The following is a 21,180-nucleotide window of genomic DNA, read 5'->3' on the forward strand; positions in this document are numbered from 1 at the left end:
CGTCTCCCTCACACATTCAGTTTTTCGCAATTTTCTCGCGTTTTCCGCCGAATTTTCCGGGTAAATTGAGTTTTTTGTGACCAGGAAAAAGCTTTTGAATTTTTGGCATCAAAAATTCCAAAAGTCACGAAAATCCATTTCCGGGAAAAAAGTGCGTGTAAAATCCCCAACCGTCAAAATTTTCAAATTTGTAACCCAACCGTCAAAATTTTCGCCGGCCAAAATTCCGCACAGTGGGCCTCCCCGGGGGCTCCGGAGTACCCATAAGTGATCCAGTGAGCTCTGAAAATGCGTTTTATAGTCAAAAATTTGAGAGAAAAACAAGAAAAATCGCATTTTTGGAAAATAATATTTATTGTCCGTTAAAGTTCAAATTTTATTATTTGGAACCAGCAGCCGCCAAAAATCGATCGTTTCTGCGCGAATCAGATACGTGAAAAGCCCCTTGATCGTCATCCTCCATTACGGGAAAAATAGTTTTTTCGCTTGCTCCGCGGGGCCCCAAACGTGCAAAAATTGTGAAATACGATGGTTGATTTCGATCTAAATGTGGACAGCTTGATTAAGCGCCTCCTGGAAGGTAAGCCCTACATGAATTCAGTGAAAAAACGAGAGTTTTCATTACGCGGGGGCACAAAGGGAGCTCCATTGCTTAGAGGGGGACCGCCCGCACGGTCCCGCAGAAACAGAACAACTTTCAGAGTGACCATACATGGCTGGGGAACAAGTAGGGAAGTGTAGTGAGGGCACAAAGTATCCGGAAGATTGAGAAAATTGACACACAAAAAAGATATGGGGGGGTGTCAGTACAGAGAGTCTTCCGTGACACACACCGCCCCAAAATAGACTCCAATTTGAGAAGGAGTGAGGAGAGAGTTAATTTGAGAGAGTGAGCCTATACTGTACAGTACATACATAGACGACGGGACCCCATAATTTCAGGGGCACCACGAGTGAGTGAGTCATTGTAGGAGGTCGCGGGAGCACAAGATTGTCCGGCAAGAGAGAACAACGATGGGGGTTTTTGTCAAGAAAGCGTAGCTTCCTGCAATTACGAATTTCCTGCACTTAATAGGAAAATCGTGTGTAGAACGATGAGAATAGAACGTTGGGCAATATTATTCGTAACAGTTGATGAAGCCCAACATGCATAATTAATGCCCAGAGAGTGGAGAATCTTCTTGCCGCGGAATTGATGTTCTCAAAATGTAAAGCACTGGTGAGCAGCAGCAGCACACAGCTGAACACAACAGCCCAAAATAGACGGCATCGCACCAATAAAATTACTAAAAGAGTAGTTTATTTGAGAGACAGTATCCACCATTGGGAGGCAAAATCGATCGATTCCGGACCTACACAGCAGTTTGCACTAGTTTTGCCTTATTATTATTATTTTTTTTTTGTTGATAAAGGTGCCTTCATCTCCTTTTGCCGCTATACACATTTCTCTGTGTTGTATAGTTGAATGACTCTCACCGAGCTCACCAGCACCGCAATTTCAGCTCAATCGACCATCGAATGGGAGCCACCACAAAAGATGATGCTCTCTAGCAAAGAGTGAGCAAGCAGCAAGTGGAGAAATATAAAAACACAGAAGAGAGATGAAAAGAAAACCTACTCATGGAAATGCTTATTGGGATTTACGGCAAAGAATAGACGGCATTTGAATTAATGTTAACCATTTATGTTGGGCAATGTTGTGGTTTTGGATTCGCATTGGGAATAACAAGTTCCAGAGAATTTTCTTAGTTCTGTTATGAAAAGATTAGGTGGATTTAATTTCTTAAGAATACTAGTTATTCGGTTCTCTTTTTTTTCGAAAAAGGTAGTAGATAAACTTTTAATTGAAATATCACATAAATTTTACGCAATTACAATCATATTGCGATAATCTTTGTGTGTTATTTTTTCGTCAAAACGTGAAAAACACGGTCTTGATAGCACTCGTTTTTGAAGATGAAAGTGAATCAGCACGGAAGAGATAATGACAATTTATGAAGTATGAATCAATTTGTAGGTTCGACACACATCTACACTTTCTTCAATTTGGCATGAAGAATAGAAGGGAGAAAAAAGATCAATTAAATTCCCTTTGGTATAGAATTCTTCGTATAGTAAAAAGTCTGTCTTTGGCATGTTCTCTCTATAAATTTATCTAAGGCATCTCTCCTTTTTTTTGCCACACACTAAACACTTGAGAATTTCTTTATGTTTTTTTTTTCTTCTTCCTCATTATTCACCACATAAGCAGTATATGTGTGGTTTAGTGAGAAAAATATCTCATGTGTCGTCTTGGTGAATATAATATAAAATTAATTGAAGGCAAGATGATATTATCTACACACAGCTTTATTAAAACTCACAGCGAGAGACTATCTCACTGAAAGTCTCGTGTGTCGTGCAATTTTCTCTGCACTTGTATGTGGATGAGAATGATATTTTCTTATCAAAGCCTTCCGAGAGTGGCGTTTTAATATTCTGTGAGTAGAAAATTTGATAAAGCTGTTGGGGTTAGAGTTTCACAGGTGAGGTAGACAATGATAAGAGGGAATTGTATGTACCTATATAAATTCTCTGTTTATACAAGAACAATGGATTTGCCTTTAGGGTTTCATACCCACGTATAAAAACCACGTGGAGAATAGCATTAGATAGACTGAGAGGAAGAGCATCATCACATTATATTATGACTTTTGAACCAAAATATTGTAACAATGTTTATAAATAGTTTGGGGATAATTTTAGTGTCACAGTGAATATATGCGAGACAAGAAGTCAACGACAAGAGTTGTATCTCAATTTTCAACTAAAACATGTGCAATTTGAATGATGTTAACTCAAAGAAAAAACTTGAAGTTTGAAAAACTTTGCCAAGGGATGATGTAAATGAAATCGGACAGAAAATACGACATTTGGAAAAGGCTGTGAAAACTCTCTTCAACATTAACTCTCTCGTCTCACTCATTGGAATTCTCTTATCGCAATCAATCGAGGTTGTTATCACACATTGGAAGAAAAAGAAAAGAAACAATATTTCTTCAAGGCTGTTTTATCTCTCACGCATATATTTCAATTTAATTAATTAGAAATGTTTTGGGGCTCAAGTGGAGGTGGTATAAATTCTCTAAAACTAGAGAGAGAGATAATTAATTTACATTACTATTACATTGTGTTTATATACATACATACATATGTGAATAGTACGTATTTAGGTAACATACCTAATTGATTGACTATACGAAGGAGGGAATTGAGATAATTTATCAATTGCTATTGACTCAGCCTATAATTGTTCTTTTCAGTTCGATATACGACATTTCCTTCACATCTCTGTGCTGTCTATGGCTTCTATTTATATTCACATGCGTCTCTGTCACTCTTAATTTATTCTTCTCTATTGTTTTTTTTTATGGAATTTACTAATTTGTGTGTTACTCCATGTTTATTGTGTTTTATTGCTGTGTTAATTTTATGTATTGATCATTGCAAAAAAAAACCAACACTCAAGCAACACAATAAAATCTTTGTAATTTTGATTTATTTTAATTGAAAGAAAAATAATACATTGAGAACTGCTCGAATTTCTTTTTGAGCGATATTCATCTCAAGATTTTTATGATGAGACTCTCTCTCACACACAGCAAGTGCTCTTCTTTAATCACAAAATAAAAGGGGAATTTACTTGAAAATTATTAAAGTAGTAAAGGAGTTTTTTTGTTTTCTGTATGGCAATATTCTTCATTTGTGGAGACAATCGGGGGATATCTACACACAATTGAATCAGCTGGGAAAAATTGCCAAAAATGTGAAAAATGACGTCACTATTGTGGTTTTTTTCTCTTTTGATACATGAATCATTTGCGATAATATTTTATCAATAAATCGTTTATGCTTTTGGAACGAAAAAACTTTTTTATTAGCTTAATGATTATTTTTCCTTTAAAGTAAATTGAAAAATTACTGCACTTTGTTAGGGATTATACCTAATATTTATTGTTATTTATTAAAATTATTTATTAAAATTAAAAAGGCGGGTGCCATTATCACTAATACTTCCCAAAGATAATTTGTATAGAGGAGTAACAATTCGGGGCACAAGGTACAAAAACTCAGATGTAGAAAACGCAAAAACAAATTTTTATGTTCTGTTTGTAGTGTCATACACAAATTACGCTCTTTAGTTTACTTTACAGTTCAAAGTGAGTTCCCAGAGATGATTTTTATTAATTTGTACACTGAATCACATCATTAAACGCGCAGAATGACCACAAGGAAATAAAATACATGAGAGGGAATTGAATGGAGAGAAATAATGCCGATAGTTTGTTATTGAAAAATGGTGTAGGTCGTGTAGGTGAAATCATGACATGATTTGTGGCAATAATCCCACACTCATACACATTTTTTTTTATCACAAAAGCAATAGTATCTCTTTAAAAAAAATGATTTTTTATTAATATTTTTTTATTTCTCTATTTTTTTTTTCCCATACAACGAAACTTCAAAAAAACTGAAATACATTGAAAAAAAATGCTCAACAAACGAAATGCAAAAAATTAAACTCACTTTTTTTTAACTACTTGTTGGTTGATAAAAAAATATAATAATATAAAATTAAACTGAAAAATGCAAAGTCAACAAAATCCACCATTCGCAACAGCATTCGATGGAACATGGCAGGAAAAAGGGGAAATTCAAAGAAATGTTTTCAACTGATTTCGGTATATTTCATTTTTCGTCGATGGAAAAATTATATTTTGTAAAAAAAAACATAATTTTCTCAATTTTTTTTACATCTTACACTGTGCTAGTTTATTAGTTTTGCATATATTAGTTTAATTGCATTTTGAATGATTTAGCTACTTTACATACAAATTCACTGCTAAAAAAAACATGTTATTATTTATTTTTATCCCCAAAATAATATTCTAATATTTTATATTCATATCCTCATCAAATAAAAAAAAAACATTAAAAAATGTTTAGTAAAAGAAAAGAATTTAATTTTGTAAATATTTTACAAAATATAAATCAAACATGTATTGTAGAATGAAAAAATGTGCGCAAGATGATTTACGCAATATGCGGGAGAAATATTAAATTCATGTGGCTTTCTTGAAAGGAGAAGAGAATATAAAACGATCAAGTGATTGGTCATTTAAAATTACACATATGAATGCTTGAGAGCAAATCTTATGGATGTTCTTCTTATATACATTATAAATTTCTATAAATAATTTTCTACATCATCTTTCTCTGTCTTTCCTTTAATTTTTCTCTCCTTCGCCATCAATTAATCTTGACTTTTCAGTATTTTGTTCCTTCTTGTTTTTTTTTTCTTTTTTGAACAACTCTCAAGAAAAGTAGCAGTTTATGGAGCACACACATTCTTTACAACACTTTTAGCTGTGTTTCTTTCAGACACAGCTTTTGTGTACCGAGCAAAATCGAAAGTCGTCAGATCGGGCTCAAACTTGGTATGAGCACGAATTAGGGTCCCCACATTCCAAAAAACGTATGCGCCAAAAATAAGATTTTTTCCGGCCGTCCGGCCGTCCGTCCGGCCGTCCGGATTATAAACTTAAATTGCAAGAGAACGGTAATAGATAGAGACTTGCGGTAAACGGCAAAGTTTAAATATCGACCTGAAGAAATCCAAATATGATGTCAAATCCACCCCCCCACCCCTCTGTCCGCCATTTTGAATAACCTCAAAATTTTGTTTTCGCTATATCTCAGCCGCTATTATAGCTAGAGGGCTGAAATTTTGATATGTTGTAGGGGCCATCAAGAGCTTTCCAACGATACCTCATTTTCAAAAATCGGTCAAGCCGTTTAGTCAATATGGCCGCCACAATTTTTCATCGAAAATCGACCATAACTCGAAAACGGCTTGACCGATTTTGATCAACCCGGGGTCAAATGAAAGATCTCAACAAACCCTACAACTCTCTAGAACATCAGAAGTTTCAAAAGTGACCGCTAGGGGGCCAAAAATCGAAAACAAAATTTTCGATTAGTTTTCGATGAATATCTCGAAAACGGCGACATAAATTTTTTTCATTTTTTGATATGTTGTAGCTGGCCATATTATCTAGCTTCATGCCAAAAATGAAGAAAATCTATGGATCCGTTCTCGAGATATAGCCTTCCAAAGTTGACATGTCATATCTCGGGTTCTACAAGTCCGATCTTGATCAACTCAAGCGCAAATGAAAGGTTTCGTGAAACCCTACAAATGTCTAGAACATTGCAACTTCGAGAAATGACCGCAAGAGGCGCTAAAATCGAAAACAAAGTTTTCGAAAATTTCGAACTCGAATTTTTCGAAAATGGCGACATAAATTTTTTTCATTTTTCGATATGTTATAGCTGACTTCAAGACTTTTCAAACAAAAAAAAATTTATGAAAATCTATGGATCCGTTCTCGAGATATGGCCTTCCAAACATTTCTTAGGGTATGACTTTTCAACTTTTCCCGACTTTGCGCGTATTTAAATTAATTCGCGTTCTAGTTTGCTCTCACAAAATTGGTACACTGAAAGAAACACAGCTCCCGTAAGCTTGGTCAGCTTACCAGTACATTTTTTTGTTTATTCGCTGAAGGCTTTCCTGGAAAAAAGAATATTTCATCGCTAGAGTTGAGAAGAATTAAATAAAATCGATATAAAAACACTTTAATTTCTTCATGATTGAATGTGTATGTTTGCAATTTGAATTATTTAGCGGGATTTTCATTAAATTCTCAATAATTCGCTAACTTATTCGTCTCTTCACATCTTCCTGATACACTATGTATGCCATATATATTAACTTATAATTGTAACGCCAAAGCTATACGATACATTTAGGTACACATACATAGAATGTTGTTTTCTTCTTTGATTGCGGATGTAATAAAAGATTATGTACATACAAGGTGTGAAAAAGACAGAGACGAGCAGTAAAGAGAAAATCATCGAATATTTATAGCAGCACTTTTCTTTTAATTTACTATCTCTGGTAGTCTCAATTCTAGAAAGTTTCTGCAAGTTTTGCCGCATGTTTGTTTCTATATTTTAAATTATTTTCTATTCAGGGGAATCATCAGCTATGATGGCACCCCCTTTATTAATTAAATAAATAAATAAATAATTTTCTATTTTAGCTGTGTTTCTTTCAGACACAGCTTTTGTGTACCGAGCAAAATCGAAAGTCGTCAGATCTGGCTCAAACTTGGGATGAGCACGAATTAGGGTCCCCACATTCCAAAAAACGTATGCGCCAAAAAAAAATTTTTCCGGCCGGCCGTCCGTCCGTCCGGCCGTCCGGCCGGAACCTATCGCCTAATTGCGAGAGAACGGTGATAGATAGAGACTTGCGGTAAACGGCAAAGTTTAAATATCGACCGGAAGACATCCGATTATGAGGTCATATCCACCCCCCCACCACCGCGTCCGCCATTTTGAATAACCTCAAAATTTTGTTTTCGCTATATCTCAGCCCCTGTAATAGCTAAAAATCTGAAATTTTTATATTTTGTAGAGGCCATCAAGAGCTTTCCAACGATACCTCATTTTCGAAAATCGGCCAAGCCGTTTAGTCAATATAGCCGCCACAATTTTTTATCGAAAATCAATCATAACTCGAAAACGGCTTGACCGATTTCGATCAATCCAGGCTCAAATGAAAGCTCTCAACAAGCCCTAAAACTCTCTAGAACATCCAAAGTTTCAAAAGTGACCGCTAGGGGGCCAAAAATCAAAAACAAAATTTTCGATGAGTTTTCGATGAATATCTCGAAAACGCCATTATCGATTTGCTTCATTTTTTGATATGTTATAGCTGGCTATATTATCTAGCTCCATGCCAAAAATGAAAAAAATCTATGTCTCCGTTCTCGAGATATAGCCTTCCAAAGTTGGCATGTCATATCTCGGGTTCTACAAGTCCGATTTTGATCAACCCAAGTGCAAATGAAAGGTTTCGTGAAGCCCTACAAATGTCTAGAACATTGCAAGTTCGAGAAATGACCGCGAGAGGCGCTAAAGTCAAAATCAAAATTTTCGAAAATTTCGAACTCGAATATTTCGAAAATGCCATTATCGATTTACTTCATATTTTAATATATTATAGTTGAGGTTAAGACCTTTCCAACGATAGCTCAAACTCGAAAATCTATGGAGCCGTTCCCGAGATATGGCGTTTTAAAGATTTCTTGGGGAATGACTTTTCAACTTTTCCCGACTTTGCATGTATTTAAACAAATTCGCGTTCTAGTTTGCTCTCACAAAATTAGTACACTGAAAGAAACACAGCTCTCGTAAGCTTGGTCAGCTTACCCGTACATCTTTTTTTTATAAATTAAGAAATTCATTTAAAAATTATATATTTTTTTAAATAGATTAAAAAAGTATGTTTTTTTTTATCAATATAACTTAATTTAGTACCTAAATTTTGATTTAACAAAATGACTATTGCGTGGAAGTTACTACAATTCGAAAATAGTTACATTTAAATTTAAAATTATCGTATAAAATATAGCTGGAAGTGCAAAATAGGCGCACCTTCAAAAGCCTTCAAATACCCAATATAGCGTGCTGTATTCACAAAAAGATTGAAGAAATTGAATAGAATAGCTATGTATTTATACTTCAAGTGCTTGTTTATCGATTTTGTGCCGCAATCCGATAACACGCGCCAAAAAGGTATACAATTGACTTTGGTATAGAAAGACGACGAGGCGTTTGATGGTAAATGAGAGTGGTTAGACAAGATAGTAAACAACTAACTTGTAATCGTAATTGATTCACTCGATGAAAGACGAATAGACTATGTGAAATAGAAATTATGTTTGTGGCAAGAAGGGGGTAGTTAGTGTGAAAGGAAAAAAACAGCAAGAAGAAAAACGAAAATCATAAAGAAGAAAAAATGCGAATCAGACACTGTATGTGAAATTCTTCAAAGAAGTAAAAGAAAAACTCGATAGCAAAAGAAAAGAAGAAGAAATGAAGTATGTACATAATATACAGTTGAAATCAAGAAATGCTTTTGATGTTCAACTTTTCCTTCTATACTCCTTCTATCCTTGTTCTTTCTCTCCGCACTTCCATCTGAATAATGCATATTTTGTATATAACAGAATATACTTACATTTACCTCTCTACCCTCTTCAAAGTATTCCTAGACGTATTTTTTATATTTTCCTTTTTGGTTTCCTTTTTTACTCTTTTCGTGTCCCATGAGAATTTAATTTAATAGAATGAAGTAAAGGAAAAAATGTACTGGTAAGCTGACCAAGCTTACGAGAGCTGTGTTTCTTTCAGTGTACCAATTTTGTGAGAGCAAACTAGAACGCAAATTAATTTAAATACGCGCAAAGTCGGGAAAAGTAGAAAAGTCATACCCTATAAGAAACCTTTAGAAGGCCATATCTCGAGAACGGATCCATAGATTTTCATAAATTTTTTTTTGTTTGAAAGATCTTGAAGTCAGCTATAACATATCGAAAAATGAAAAAAATTTATGTCGCCATTTTCGAAAAATTCGAGTTCGAAATTTTCGAAAACTTTGTTTTTGATTTTAGCGCCTCTTGCGATCATTTCTCGAAGTTGCAATGTTCTAGACATTTGTAGGGTTTCTCGAAACCTTTCATTTGCGCTTGAGTTGATCAAGATCGGACTTGTAGAACCTGAGATATCACATGCCAACTTTGGAAGGCTATATCTCGAGAACGGATCCATAGATTTTCTTCATTTTTGGCATAGAGCTAGATATTATGGTCAGCTATAACATATCAAAAAATGAAAAAAATTTATGTCGCCGTTTTCGAGATATTCATCGAAAACTAATCGAAAATTTTGTTTTTGATTTTTGGCCCCCTAGCGGTTACTTTTGAAACTTCGGATGTTCTAGAGAGTTGTAGGGTTTGTTGAGAGCTTTCATTTGAGCCCGGGTTGATCAAAATCGGTCAAGCCGTTTTCGAGTTATGATCGATTTTCGATGAAAAATTGTGGCGGCCATATTGATTAAACGGCTAGACCGATTTTCGAAAATGAGGTATCGTTGGAAAGCTCTTGATGGTCTCTACAACATATCAAAATTTCAGACCTCTAGCTATAATAGCGGCTGATATATAGCGAAAACAAAATTTTGAGGTTATTCAAAATGGCGGACGGAGGGGTGGGGGGTAAAATTTGACATCATAATCGGATGTCTTCCAGTCGATATTTAAACTTTGCCGTTTACCGCAAGTCTCTATCTATAACCGTTCTCTCGCAATTTAGCGTTATACTACGGACGGACGGACGGCCGGCCGGCCGGACGGACGGCCGGAAAAAAAAATTTTTGGCGCATACGTTTTTTGGAATGTGGGGACCCTAATTCGTGCTCATCCCAAGTTTGAGCCCGATCTGACGACTTTCGATTTTGCTCGGTACACAAAAGCTGTGTCTGAAAGAAACACAGCTAAAATGAAAATATTTTGCTCCCTCATGCCTGGTTTGTCCGCTAAAGTCTTTGTTGTGATATATACATGTTTTACATAACTTGCCATTGTGTGAAAATGTAACACATTCACATAATTAATTGGCAATTAAGAGAAGATGAAATTGAAACCTGTAATTAAGTGGGTAATTGTGCTAATTTTGCTGTCCACCCTTGCTGGTAGATTACACAGAGAGGATCATTTTTGATTATAAATGCATTTTGTACATTTTTAATTGACCACTATAATAAATTAATTTATACTAATTATTGATTTTTTTTTCTCTCTTCCTTTAACAACCAAAATACAGTTCGAGGATGCCGCCCAGGAAAATCAGTGTTAATGACAGAGGCAGAAGTACGGGGCTTATGTCTAAAATCCCGTGAAATATTTCTGCAGCAACCCATTTTGCTGGAACTGGAAGCTCCACTGAAAATATGTGGTTAGTATCCTGTTAGGTCTATGTATTTTGGGGGATTGATGTTGTTCTATTGAATATCAATTTCAAATGAATTGAATAGTAAATTGTTTATGAAACTATAATCACTTTAGTTTATTGTCAAGAAAATAATTAATCCGAATGCAAGAAAATTATATCATTTAATCGTAATATTACATTTAAACACTTGAGATGATTCATTTCCAAAATAATTCGCATTCAATCGTTATTTTTAAGCTACAAAATTCTCATTTTCGTGTTTATTTGACCTATTTTCATTCTTGACAAGATGAACCCATTTTTATTCATTTTATTTACTGAAAAAAAAGTGTTTCATCTTCACCCAGGGACGAGACATTTGTGCACGTGTTAATTTTAATTTAATGGACAAATGTGTGCCATATTCTGTATTCTACATAAATGAAAAACTTTAAATGAAATTTTCACACTTGATTTTTTTTCAATTATATAAAATTCCCAAACATAAAGTCTTATTGTGTGTAAAGTAATGAAAATAAATTGTATTACTAGATACAATTTTGGAGGATTTAAAATGATGTTAAGGTCATTAAAGAAAAAAAAACTCTTCTCCCTTATTTTTTGGGAAAAATTTGAATAAGAATTGAGAGAGAAAGAAGACATTGAATATGGAAATTTGTTAATTAGTGATGAAGGCGTGTTTCCTTGGAGACATTTTGAGCCCATCAGATGATATTTATTTTGTTATTTTTTTCTTCCTTCTTCACTTTGCTACTTCAGGAGACATTCATGGTCAATACACAGATATGCTGAGATTATTTGAATATGGAGGTTTTCCACCAGAGGCGAATTATCTCTTCCTCGGCGATTATGTTGACAGAGGAAAACAATCACTTGAAACAATTTGCTTGTTGCTCGCCTACAAAATTAAATACCCAGAGAATTTCTTCTTGCTCCGTGGCAATCACGAGTGTGCCAGCATCAATAGGATTTACGGTGAGAATTTCAAAGTAGAAAATGGGGTGTTTTTGTATGTTTAATGAATGTGTATAATGTTTAACATCTCAATAGGATTTTATGATGAATGTAAACGGCGATATAATGTGAAATTGTGGAAGACCTTCACTGATTGCTTCAATTGCCTCCCCATTGCTGCAATAATTGATGAGAAAATCTTCTGCTGTCATGGTGGACTGAGTCCAGACCTTCAAGGCATGGAGCAGATTCGGAGGATTATGAGGCCCACCGATGTACCCGACACAGGACTCCTTTGTGATCTACTCTGGAGTGATCCCGATAAAGATGTTCAAGTGAGTGACAAATGCCGTTTTAAATATACACACATACATACAAAAGAAATTTGCATTCAAAGCTTTTAAAATGCACAAATCAATATCGATTAGGTTTGACTGTAAAGCACAGTGTTTATAATTTGCATAAAAACATGGCAAATTCTTCCCTTTGATATTGATGTTTTTGCAATTGATTTTTGTGACATAGTAAAGCTATCAATTGCTTTGAGATTTCAAGGTTAATATATGATATACTGTACGATACGTTACATTCATAATAATCTTTCTAGAATGCGTGTTATCCTTTCTCAAGGTCATTTCACTACAAAAAAAATGATTTTATAGCTCTACTTTTTACAGCCTGTTTTATTGATCAGTGTGTAGGTACAAAATAAGTTTGATATTGAACTTTCTTTTGCAACTTGTGTAAGACTAGTTTTCCTGGTTTTATCAATTAAAAAAATAAATTTTTCAAGAATTATGGAGCCACAATTAAGAGAAATAATCGTTTCTTTTTTTTTTTTTTTTAATATTTCCTTGAAATAAATTAAGCTTGAATTCTAATTTATCTCTTTATTTACTATATTTACTTAGGGTTGGGGTGAGAATGATCGCGGAGTGAGCTTTACATTTGGTGCGGATATTGTGACAAAATTCTTGGGTCGACATGATTTGGATCTAATTTGTCGTGCCCATCAAGTCGTAGAAGATGGCTACGAGTTCTTTGCAAAGCGACAACTCGTCACACTTTTCTCTGCACCCAATTATTGCGGAGAATTTGACAATGCTGGTGGCATGATGTCTGTAGATGATCAACTAATGTGTTCATTCCAGGTAGATAATCCCAAAAAAAAAGAAAAGAAAAGATTTATAAAAATGCACTTTATTTATCAATGTTTTAATGTGTCTTAATTTTTTGTGGTAGATTCTGAAGCCGGGTGAGAAGAAGGCGAAATATCAGTACAGTGGAATGAATTCGGGAAGACCATCGACGCCACAGCGTATACCACCGCCTCCATCGGTTGCACCAAGCAAGAAGAAATAATATCACATAGTTCCATATTCATAATTCATATTAAAATATTAATGTTATACAACAAAATGAGAAGAAAAAAAAAACATACTTGCATCCGTGGAACATCATTTGGAAAAAAAAGATTAGGGTGAATTCGTGTGCTGAAGGAGACAGAGAGAAAGAAAGAGAGAGAATGTTTAAGGAACTTGGAAATTGAAGACAATGTGAATGAAGTCTCGGACATAAATTGAAATGACATAGAAACGTAATTTTTAGCAATGACAGAGCTCTCGTCATTTGTCTATAAAATAAATTTTATTTAAATTACGCATAAAATAAAAAGAAATAAAATAAAGAAAACGTAGTCAATCGGACATACCTTCGGCAAAAAAGTTAAATTGAATGAAAAACCAATGCGGTGATTGGGTGAAAGAAGCTTTATTTTTCCCAGGTAAACATTATAATGAAAACTCATAACAAGCAACATCACTTTATATAGCATTAATTTGCAAGCTAAGGAGAAAAAGCACAGGAATGTAAGAACAAAAAAAGTGAATGAAAATCGCGAAAGCTCTGAAAATGTGTTAAAAAAGTGTGCAGTGCATATTAAATATTACCATCGCATCAGACAGGATGAAGAAATTGTATGAAGATGTATTTGGAATGAAAACACTCGATGGAAGAATGAAAAGAAAAAAAAAACTTCATTGAACATTTTTTGAAAAAAATCTTACTTGTACATTGAAATTTTTTCCTACAGTAGACGATATTAGAGAGAAGAAAAGAAAATTAAAAATCCTCGTAAATTCGAAGACGTCATTCAATTCCTCTTTATATACTTTTTTCTTGATATAAAAAAAATTTCACAATGTTTAAGCCACTTTTCATATTGGCAATTTTTTTCTAAACTACCTATAGTTTAACAGACTAATATTAAAAAATAATAATAAAAAAAAGTAACGAAAAAAAGAAGAAATTTCAAAGAAATTAATATTCTTGATGACAAGTGTTTAAACAAAAAAAAACTATATTTAAAGAAAATATTGTAGCAAACAGAGAAAATTTTCAAAATTTTAGTGAAAGTCTCAAAGATCGATTCTTTCACGTGAGATTTTTAGAGTCTAAAGTATTCAGACTTGACTCTACATATTTATCATTGCATATAGGAGACCTCTATAGAAGTCTCAATGATTGTCTTCCGAAAATATGATTTTGACTCTTACAACCTGGCCAATTAATGGTTACTATAATTTTTTTTTTTATAAACTGCAAATGAAGATTTTTTGCAAATGATTTAATATAAAATTGTGAAAAATGTCTAAATGGGAAAAAGAATTTCTATAAATTGATTAAAATCAGAAAATTTTTGGCAATTAGTCAGATTTATTGGCCTTAGGTGATGTAATTGGAATAATTTTGCATGAGGCTACTATAAGTTTCTTATTGCAATGCTAAATATTATATAATAAAATCAATTTATGTAATATATACATTAGAAACAAACTTCGAGTATATATCGCCCGGTCAGAAAAAAATCTAATGGAAAATAAATGAATTAAACAAAGAAGAATAAAATAAATATATTTTAGTGACAATATTGAGATCAAATCAGAGGAAAAAAGTCTTAAACTGCGTTTATATTTCTTTTTTTTTTCTAATTTATACTTTATCATCGCTTCAGCACACATATAGCTGAAATATTCCAAATTTGCAATTTTATCACAAACTGTATTGCTTCTATATTCATTTTTTTTTAAACTTAAAAACTGATTAAAGGGAGATGAAGTTAATGGGGAAAAAATAAAAATGTTAATTGCAGAGAAGAAGTCATTGAAATCCACATAATTCATTAATATTTAGGCATTGATTGTATTAATTTTGGCATCTCTATTCGTTGGTATTTTTGATTTAAATTATAGGGGTGAGGGGGGGAGGAAGGAAAATTAAATTTGGAACAAAAAACATTAGAGGGAGAAAAATTACACCAAAGAATATTTTTTGAAATTCTATTTCATCCCTCAACAAAAAAAAAGAAAAACAAAAAAAAGTAACGCGGCCGGACAATTGATTTAATGGGATATTACAAAATGAGTATTTCAAAATAAAATTTTGAGCTTAATTTGAAGTGACTGAGGGAGAAAATGAAAAGGAGTTTATATGATTTTATTTGGAAAAACTTCTCAGTTGATAAATTAATTGGGATAAACTAACTTTTAGAGAATAAAGAATGATAAATTAGTAATGAGTTTTCCTATTTTATACTAGGAATAATTGGGAAAGGCCATGAAAGATTTGCTCAGAAATGTAAACAGTGACGTCATCTTTGCAATCTTTTCTCAGCTGATTTCAGTTTATTCCGATTATTTTCTCAAGTGAGGGGTATTTCCATACGGAAACAAGTAAACTCCTCTATGTATTGTTGATTAATTTTGGAATGTATTTTTAGGTAGAACAACCTTAAAATCACTTTGTGTTTGTTGTCATTTTATAATTTACATTTTGATTATATCGAAATAATGCATAGATTAATTTAGTAATACATAAATGCTTACTAAAGAAGAAACAAAACAACTACAGATATTTCAGTAATGCAGTCACTGGGAAAGGCCGTTCTTAAATATTTTTAAATAATATTTTGTAAAGAATGATATTTTCCATTGCCTACATAATAATCACTACAAACATTATTATTATTATTCTTTTTAGGATGGACTTTTGTCAGGGTTTTCGCGCTATTCATCTTTCTTTTTCTCGTATGAGTTTTTTTTTCTTCTAAAATCTAAATCAATATTATAAGGATGAGAACACAAATTTTTTCAAAATAAAGTTTTCTTCATCACTTAATGCAACATTTTCTTTTCCAATTGGAGAGATTAATAAATAAAAAAAATATTTTGCTCACTTGCTTCAAAAGTACTCACTCACTTGAAGGGGGGAGGCGAATCTTTAAGAGACTCGCATGTAAAGAAGTTTCCTTTTCTTTATCTCCTGTCGAAACTTTGAGAAAAAGAAAGAAATTCACACCTTTTGATAGGAATGAAGAGTATAATTGCTTAATTATTAATTTAATTATTAAATTTAAAGAGAAAAAATGAATATGAATATAATTAAGGAATGAAAATTTAAGAGATGGTCCATAGAGATAAAAAAAAATATTATACTAAAAGAGGAAACAAAAAAAAATCTGGAAAAATTATGACTATTTAACAAGAGAGAAATAAATAAATAAAATCATAAACTAGTAAATTTATTATTTATCTGCTTAAAACCCAATTTTTTCTTTTCTCTCATTGTCAGCTAATATAAAAGATGTTCATTTTTAATTTTTGGGATGGTTTTATTTTCAAAAATATTTTCCTTCTGTGTTTGAGTTTCGAGGGGATGTTCAGTGTTCACTCCGTCGTGAGAAGATGGACAATTGTCCCAATGAGTCTACTTCCATTTTCGTGATGAAGCAAATTCAAGCAAGGATCCCGAATCTTCTGTTCCAGCAGCTCAACAAGTTCCTTCCGGAGCCACTTTACCATCTCGGCTACTGCATGATTGGCAGCCTGAAGCATAATCCACCCATCCTCGAGTAAGATAATAAAATCTCCTCCATGGAGTTCAATCTTAATGTCGGATCCGGAGAAGAGTACAAGCGGCAGGAGGGGCACCATGGTGGATTCACGAATGAAAATCCGGGATGTTTTCACCTTTTCCTGGAACACCAAGAAGGGGAAATTGAAGTGACCCACAACGGAGTTCACGGAAGACGGATGAATGGTCACGTAGCCATCTTCTCGGGTCTTAAAGCGCAACTCTGATGGCTGAGCAACGCGTGGAACAGCACCACCCATGCTCATTATGAAATTCTTCTCTGGCGTAAGAACTTTAACGACATTCGGGTACAGAGCAGCACAGAGAATTCCCATGAGGAGGCGATAGTTTTCTCCATTGCAATTCATTTCACTTCCAGTTAGCTCCAACACGTTGTCCTGGAGCTTGCGACTGTGCCGTCCGGACAGGTCAATGGGGATGAAGCCAATTGAGACAAGAAGCTCAAGGAATTGCTGCTTAATCTCCATAAGCATCTCCAATGTTGGCACTGAGAGGAAGTTCTCTTCGGCAAAACACCTTCCTGAATAACGACTGCGCTTATTGGCCTCGCGCCATCGCTGATATGCTCGCAAGACAGTGAGGTGATCACTATTGAGGACAGCCAGTTCACGTTTTCTCGCATCTGCTTCGGCTTTCTTGCTAAAAGGTGCCACAAAGGGGGATTTGTGACTGAGACAGGCAGCTATTGTTAGGACACTGTCGACACACTGGAAGATCGCACCGAAAAGCATGAGTTTCCCAATTCGCACATCAACGGGTAGGGTAGCCAAGTGATGGCCCAGGGCTGTTAGATTTTGATCAGCATCCAATGCACCAACATCCTGTAGACGTCCTATAGCCGAAGTAATACTCTCCTGCGTTGGTGGCTCAATAGTTGCCTCAATGACACTCTCAATGGTCCTGCGCGAGAAGTTCGGGAGTGTCTTTATGCGCAAAAGAAGCTGTTCAAGGGGTACACGATGAATCTCTGGCACAGGTTGACTCAGAATGTGATGCGTGTACCGATGCCTCGTGAATAGGTGAATGGCTACACCACTCATAACTCTCCCGGCTCGTCCTTTTCGCTGCAAAGCATTAGCTCGGGAAACCCAGACAAGTTCCAAGGATTCCATATTCCTATTCGAATCAAATCGCTTCTCCTTCATATGCCCACAATCAATGACAAACACACAGTCATCAATGGTAACGGAAGTTTCGGCAATATTTGTGCTAAGAACGATTTTCCTTTTTGGTGGCTTAAGTTTCTGGAACACCAGCGATTGCTCCTCATTCGTGAGAGTTGAATGAAGGGGCACAAGAACAAAATTCCCAGCCCGAGGGCTGAAGAGTGCGTTATCGGTGAGACAATTGTGGACAGATTGAATTTCAGCAAAACCTGGCAAGAAGATCAAGATGGTTCCTTCGCGTGGCCAATTGTGCTCCCCTTTCACAATGTGCACAAGCACTGATTCAATAAGTTCGGGATTGATTTTCAATGGATCCATTAGGAACATTGTATTGCACGTTCTCTTTGAAAAATCTACAAGGCAAGAAGAAAAGAAAGCAAATTAGACTTTTACAAGGTTCATTTAAATGCGATTTTGTTTTTGCAAATACTTACTCCTGTATCGTGAATAGAAGTCAGCCAATTTGAGATTCTCATCCCGAATGGAACGGGGAGGATCGGCATTTGAGGCAATCACATCAGCATATTCTAATTCATTCATAAGATCAGCCTCATCAGACTTCTTGAGCTTGCGACAGTGTTGTGAATCTGCTTCCAGGACATAGTTGGACTGCTCAATAATATCCTCCAGGAAGAGCTGTTCAACCGGGAAAGTTCTCCCAGGAATATCCAGCACTGGAGCCCCCTTGAAGTACTCAGAGAAGATTTTAGCATTGAGAGTGGCCGACATGAGGATAACTCTCAGATCAGAGCGTTTCTCCAGCAATTCTCTTAGGATGAGCAGCAGAAAGTCAGATTCTTCGCTTCTCTCGTGCACTTCGTCCACAATCACGTAAGTTACATTAGCTAGTACAGGGTCCGTTTGCAAGCGTCGCAAGAGAATACCAGTTGTGCAGAAAGTGAGACGCGTGGATGCAGAGATTTTATTTTCTAGCCGAATCTGGTAGCCTACGGAGTTTCCAATGCGTTCCACACGCTCATCGGCTACGCGCTGTGCCACCCCGATTGCTGACAAACGTCTTGGTTGGGTGCAGATAATCTCAACGTGTGGAATATTCTTATTATTCCCTTCAGCTGCTGAGCTGAGCCATTGGTCGAGAAGAAATTGAGGCACTTGGGTACTCTTACCGCATCCTGTTTCACCACTAATCACCAACACTTGATTTTTCTCCAATATCCCGAGGATTTCTTTCCGTTTATCCCACACTGGAAGTGATTGTCGTGTCTTCATCATATTCTGATAGCTGAGATTTGTCTGTTTCTCAGTGAATTTTCGCACAAGTCTAGCATTTTCACGCCGAAGCTCTTCCCTGGTAGCTCTATCCCTGTCTGACTTCCCTGTAGTTCCCTTTTGATAGTGCGTCGGAAGATTTTTCTTTTCATCAATACCATTTTCAGCCTCTTCAGTTACAAAGAAAAGGGATAATTTTGAATTAAGGAATGGTGTGAGGTCATTTCTCAGAAACTCCTCCACTTCTTCCTTCACTTGCAGCAATTCGGCTAGAGTGTAGAAGCTCGGCATCCCGTCCTCAGCTACTTTGCGTGCTTCCACAGCAAGCATTCGCATTAGGCGCAAGCACGTGGGTGTTGGGAAATCTGGATATGTAGTCTTCAGAAGAACAAGTGGTGCCTCAAAGGGATATTTGCATCCATCAGGAAATCTAACTTCGAGGTAGAACCAATTTTCCGCTTCTTGCGATTGTTTGTCAACGGGCTTTTCAGGAGGTTTGTCAACTTCATGGGAAAATCTGCAATTTTCTCCATATTTGCATTTTCCTCGGGCAAAGTTCCTACACTTCTCCATACTCTTCTTCACCTTAGGCACATTGTCATTCTTCTTCCGCTCCAGTTCCATCTTTTTCTTCTCTGATGGACTATAGATTAGCAGATGCTCAATTTTCAGTTTCAATTGCCATATCCGGTTCCTTTCCTTTTCCTCAAAGTTTCCCTCATAAATTGACTCCAGAGCGGATTTCTCGTCTTCCCGCATCATAATAATTTCATTTTTCGTCGCTGAAATATCCGGATCTATTCCTGGTGGAGAAGGAGGTGGAAAATACTTGTCATAGAGAAGTTTGAGAGCATCATCGATGTCCCATTTGCAGTACTCAAGGGCTTCCTGACAGTGATTCTTGTGAAATCCATAGCTCTCGAGTTTCCGGATGGCATAAAAGCGCATCATATCTTCAGAAGATGAACCAGTTTTTGGAACATTGGAGAAATCAGTGATGCCCTGAATGACCAAATTGCCACGTTCCTCCCAGTAGGACTTTTTAAAATGACTCCCCTTGTCCTTGTAAGCACTTTCACTGCCCAGATCAAAGTCCTGACCGTGTATACCACGGAGGGTCTCCATCACCAAATTTTGGGAATCTTCATTCAGCCGCAGCACCTGCAATTCTACTTTTACTGGCGCCTTAGGGGGCGGAGGTTTAATTCCTGCATTACTGGAGAAAGAAAAGGATTTTCCATGCTTTTTTCACAATACTTTTTGCATTGAAAATTAAAAACTTACGTTGTGCTCACATCGAGCACGGGACGCAGGAAGCAATCGTCAATCATCTGCTTAGATTCTTCGTCCATCTTGCGAATTTCACGTGTTAACCAAAAGGAATAATTTGGGCGGATAATAAATTAATTTCACAATTTTATTTCACAACCTACAAATACTCCAAAATCAGCTGAGAGCCACAAAGTTGAGGTTATGTTGTATTCATGTGAAAAATTCTCACTCGGCGGGACCATTGCATCGCTGATTGGTAACGATAAAGTGCTGATTTCGCGCTGATACGTTAGGACAAAATAAGTTTATAGACGCAGAACACAAAAAAATGAATTAATTTTCCAATTTTACATTATCTGGAAAGTTTAAAACGTTTTATTACAGTTTATAGAGCTACATCAATTATTATGGCATTGAGCCTTTTTCTGAAAATTGCCTAACCCCCCTAAACCTAAACATTATGAACTATTTTGTACCAAGCTAATATGGCTCTCATAACGTTCGAAAAAAAATTAAGTTGAAAAGAATACCTACAATTTTTCCGAGTTTTTCGCATTAAAATCCAATCAAGAGTTTGACTAGGGCATAAAAGAAATCAATTCGGCCTATATAAGTATAAATACGGTATTTATAAGTTTTATTGTGTAATTTTGGATGTACCATCATGGTGGTGGTGAGACTGCGTGAAAAGAAAAATCAACAATCTATAAAACGTCCGCGA

The 21,180-nt window shown here is 35.4% G+C and overlaps 2 protein-coding genes across 5 annotated transcripts; one reads left to right on the plus strand and one right to left on the minus strand.

Annotated features, from left to right (window-relative positions):
• The first annotated feature begins 398 nt into the window (after nt 1-398).
• On the plus strand, nt 399-16,437 carry LOC129797202 (serine/threonine-protein phosphatase PP1-beta catalytic subunit). Of its 4 annotated transcripts, none has more exons than XM_055839557.1 (6): nt 399-580; nt 10,777-10,908; nt 11,665-11,880; nt 11,956-12,194; nt 12,771-13,010; nt 13,102-16,437. In XM_055839557.1, exons 1-6 carry the CDS (start codon nt 529-531, stop codon nt 13,219-13,221), a joined length of 999 nt encoding a protein of 332 aa, XP_055695532.1. In that variant the 5' UTR covers nt 399-528; the 3' UTR covers nt 13,222-16,437. The 4 variants fall into 4 exon arrangements, with proteins under 4 accessions (XP_055695532.1, XP_055695530.1, XP_055695533.1 ...); XM_055839555.1 differs by lacking the exon at nt 399-580 and adding an exon at nt 3,074-3,212; XM_055839558.1 differs by lacking the exon at nt 399-580 and adding an exon at nt 3,074-3,110.
• A 70-nt stretch (nt 16,438-16,507) lies between these two features.
• On the minus strand, nt 16,508-20,668 carry LOC129797201 (putative ATP-dependent RNA helicase DHX57). The gene is made up of 3 exons (XM_055839554.1): nt 20,472-20,668; nt 18,392-20,403; nt 16,508-18,310 (listed from the first exon to the last, which is right to left on the minus strand). Exons 1-3 carry the CDS (start codon nt 20,537-20,539, stop codon nt 16,584-16,586), a joined length of 3,807 nt encoding a protein of 1,268 aa, XP_055695529.1. The 5' UTR covers nt 20,540-20,668; the 3' UTR covers nt 16,508-16,583.
• Between the last annotated feature and the right edge of the window lie 512 nt (nt 20,669-21,180).

Source organism: Lutzomyia longipalpis, chromosome 1, assembly GCF_024334085.1.
Source record: "Lutzomyia longipalpis isolate SR_M1_2022 chromosome 1, ASM2433408v1".
NCBI classification, from domain to species: Eukaryota; Metazoa; Arthropoda; class Insecta; order Diptera; family Psychodidae; genus Lutzomyia; species Lutzomyia longipalpis.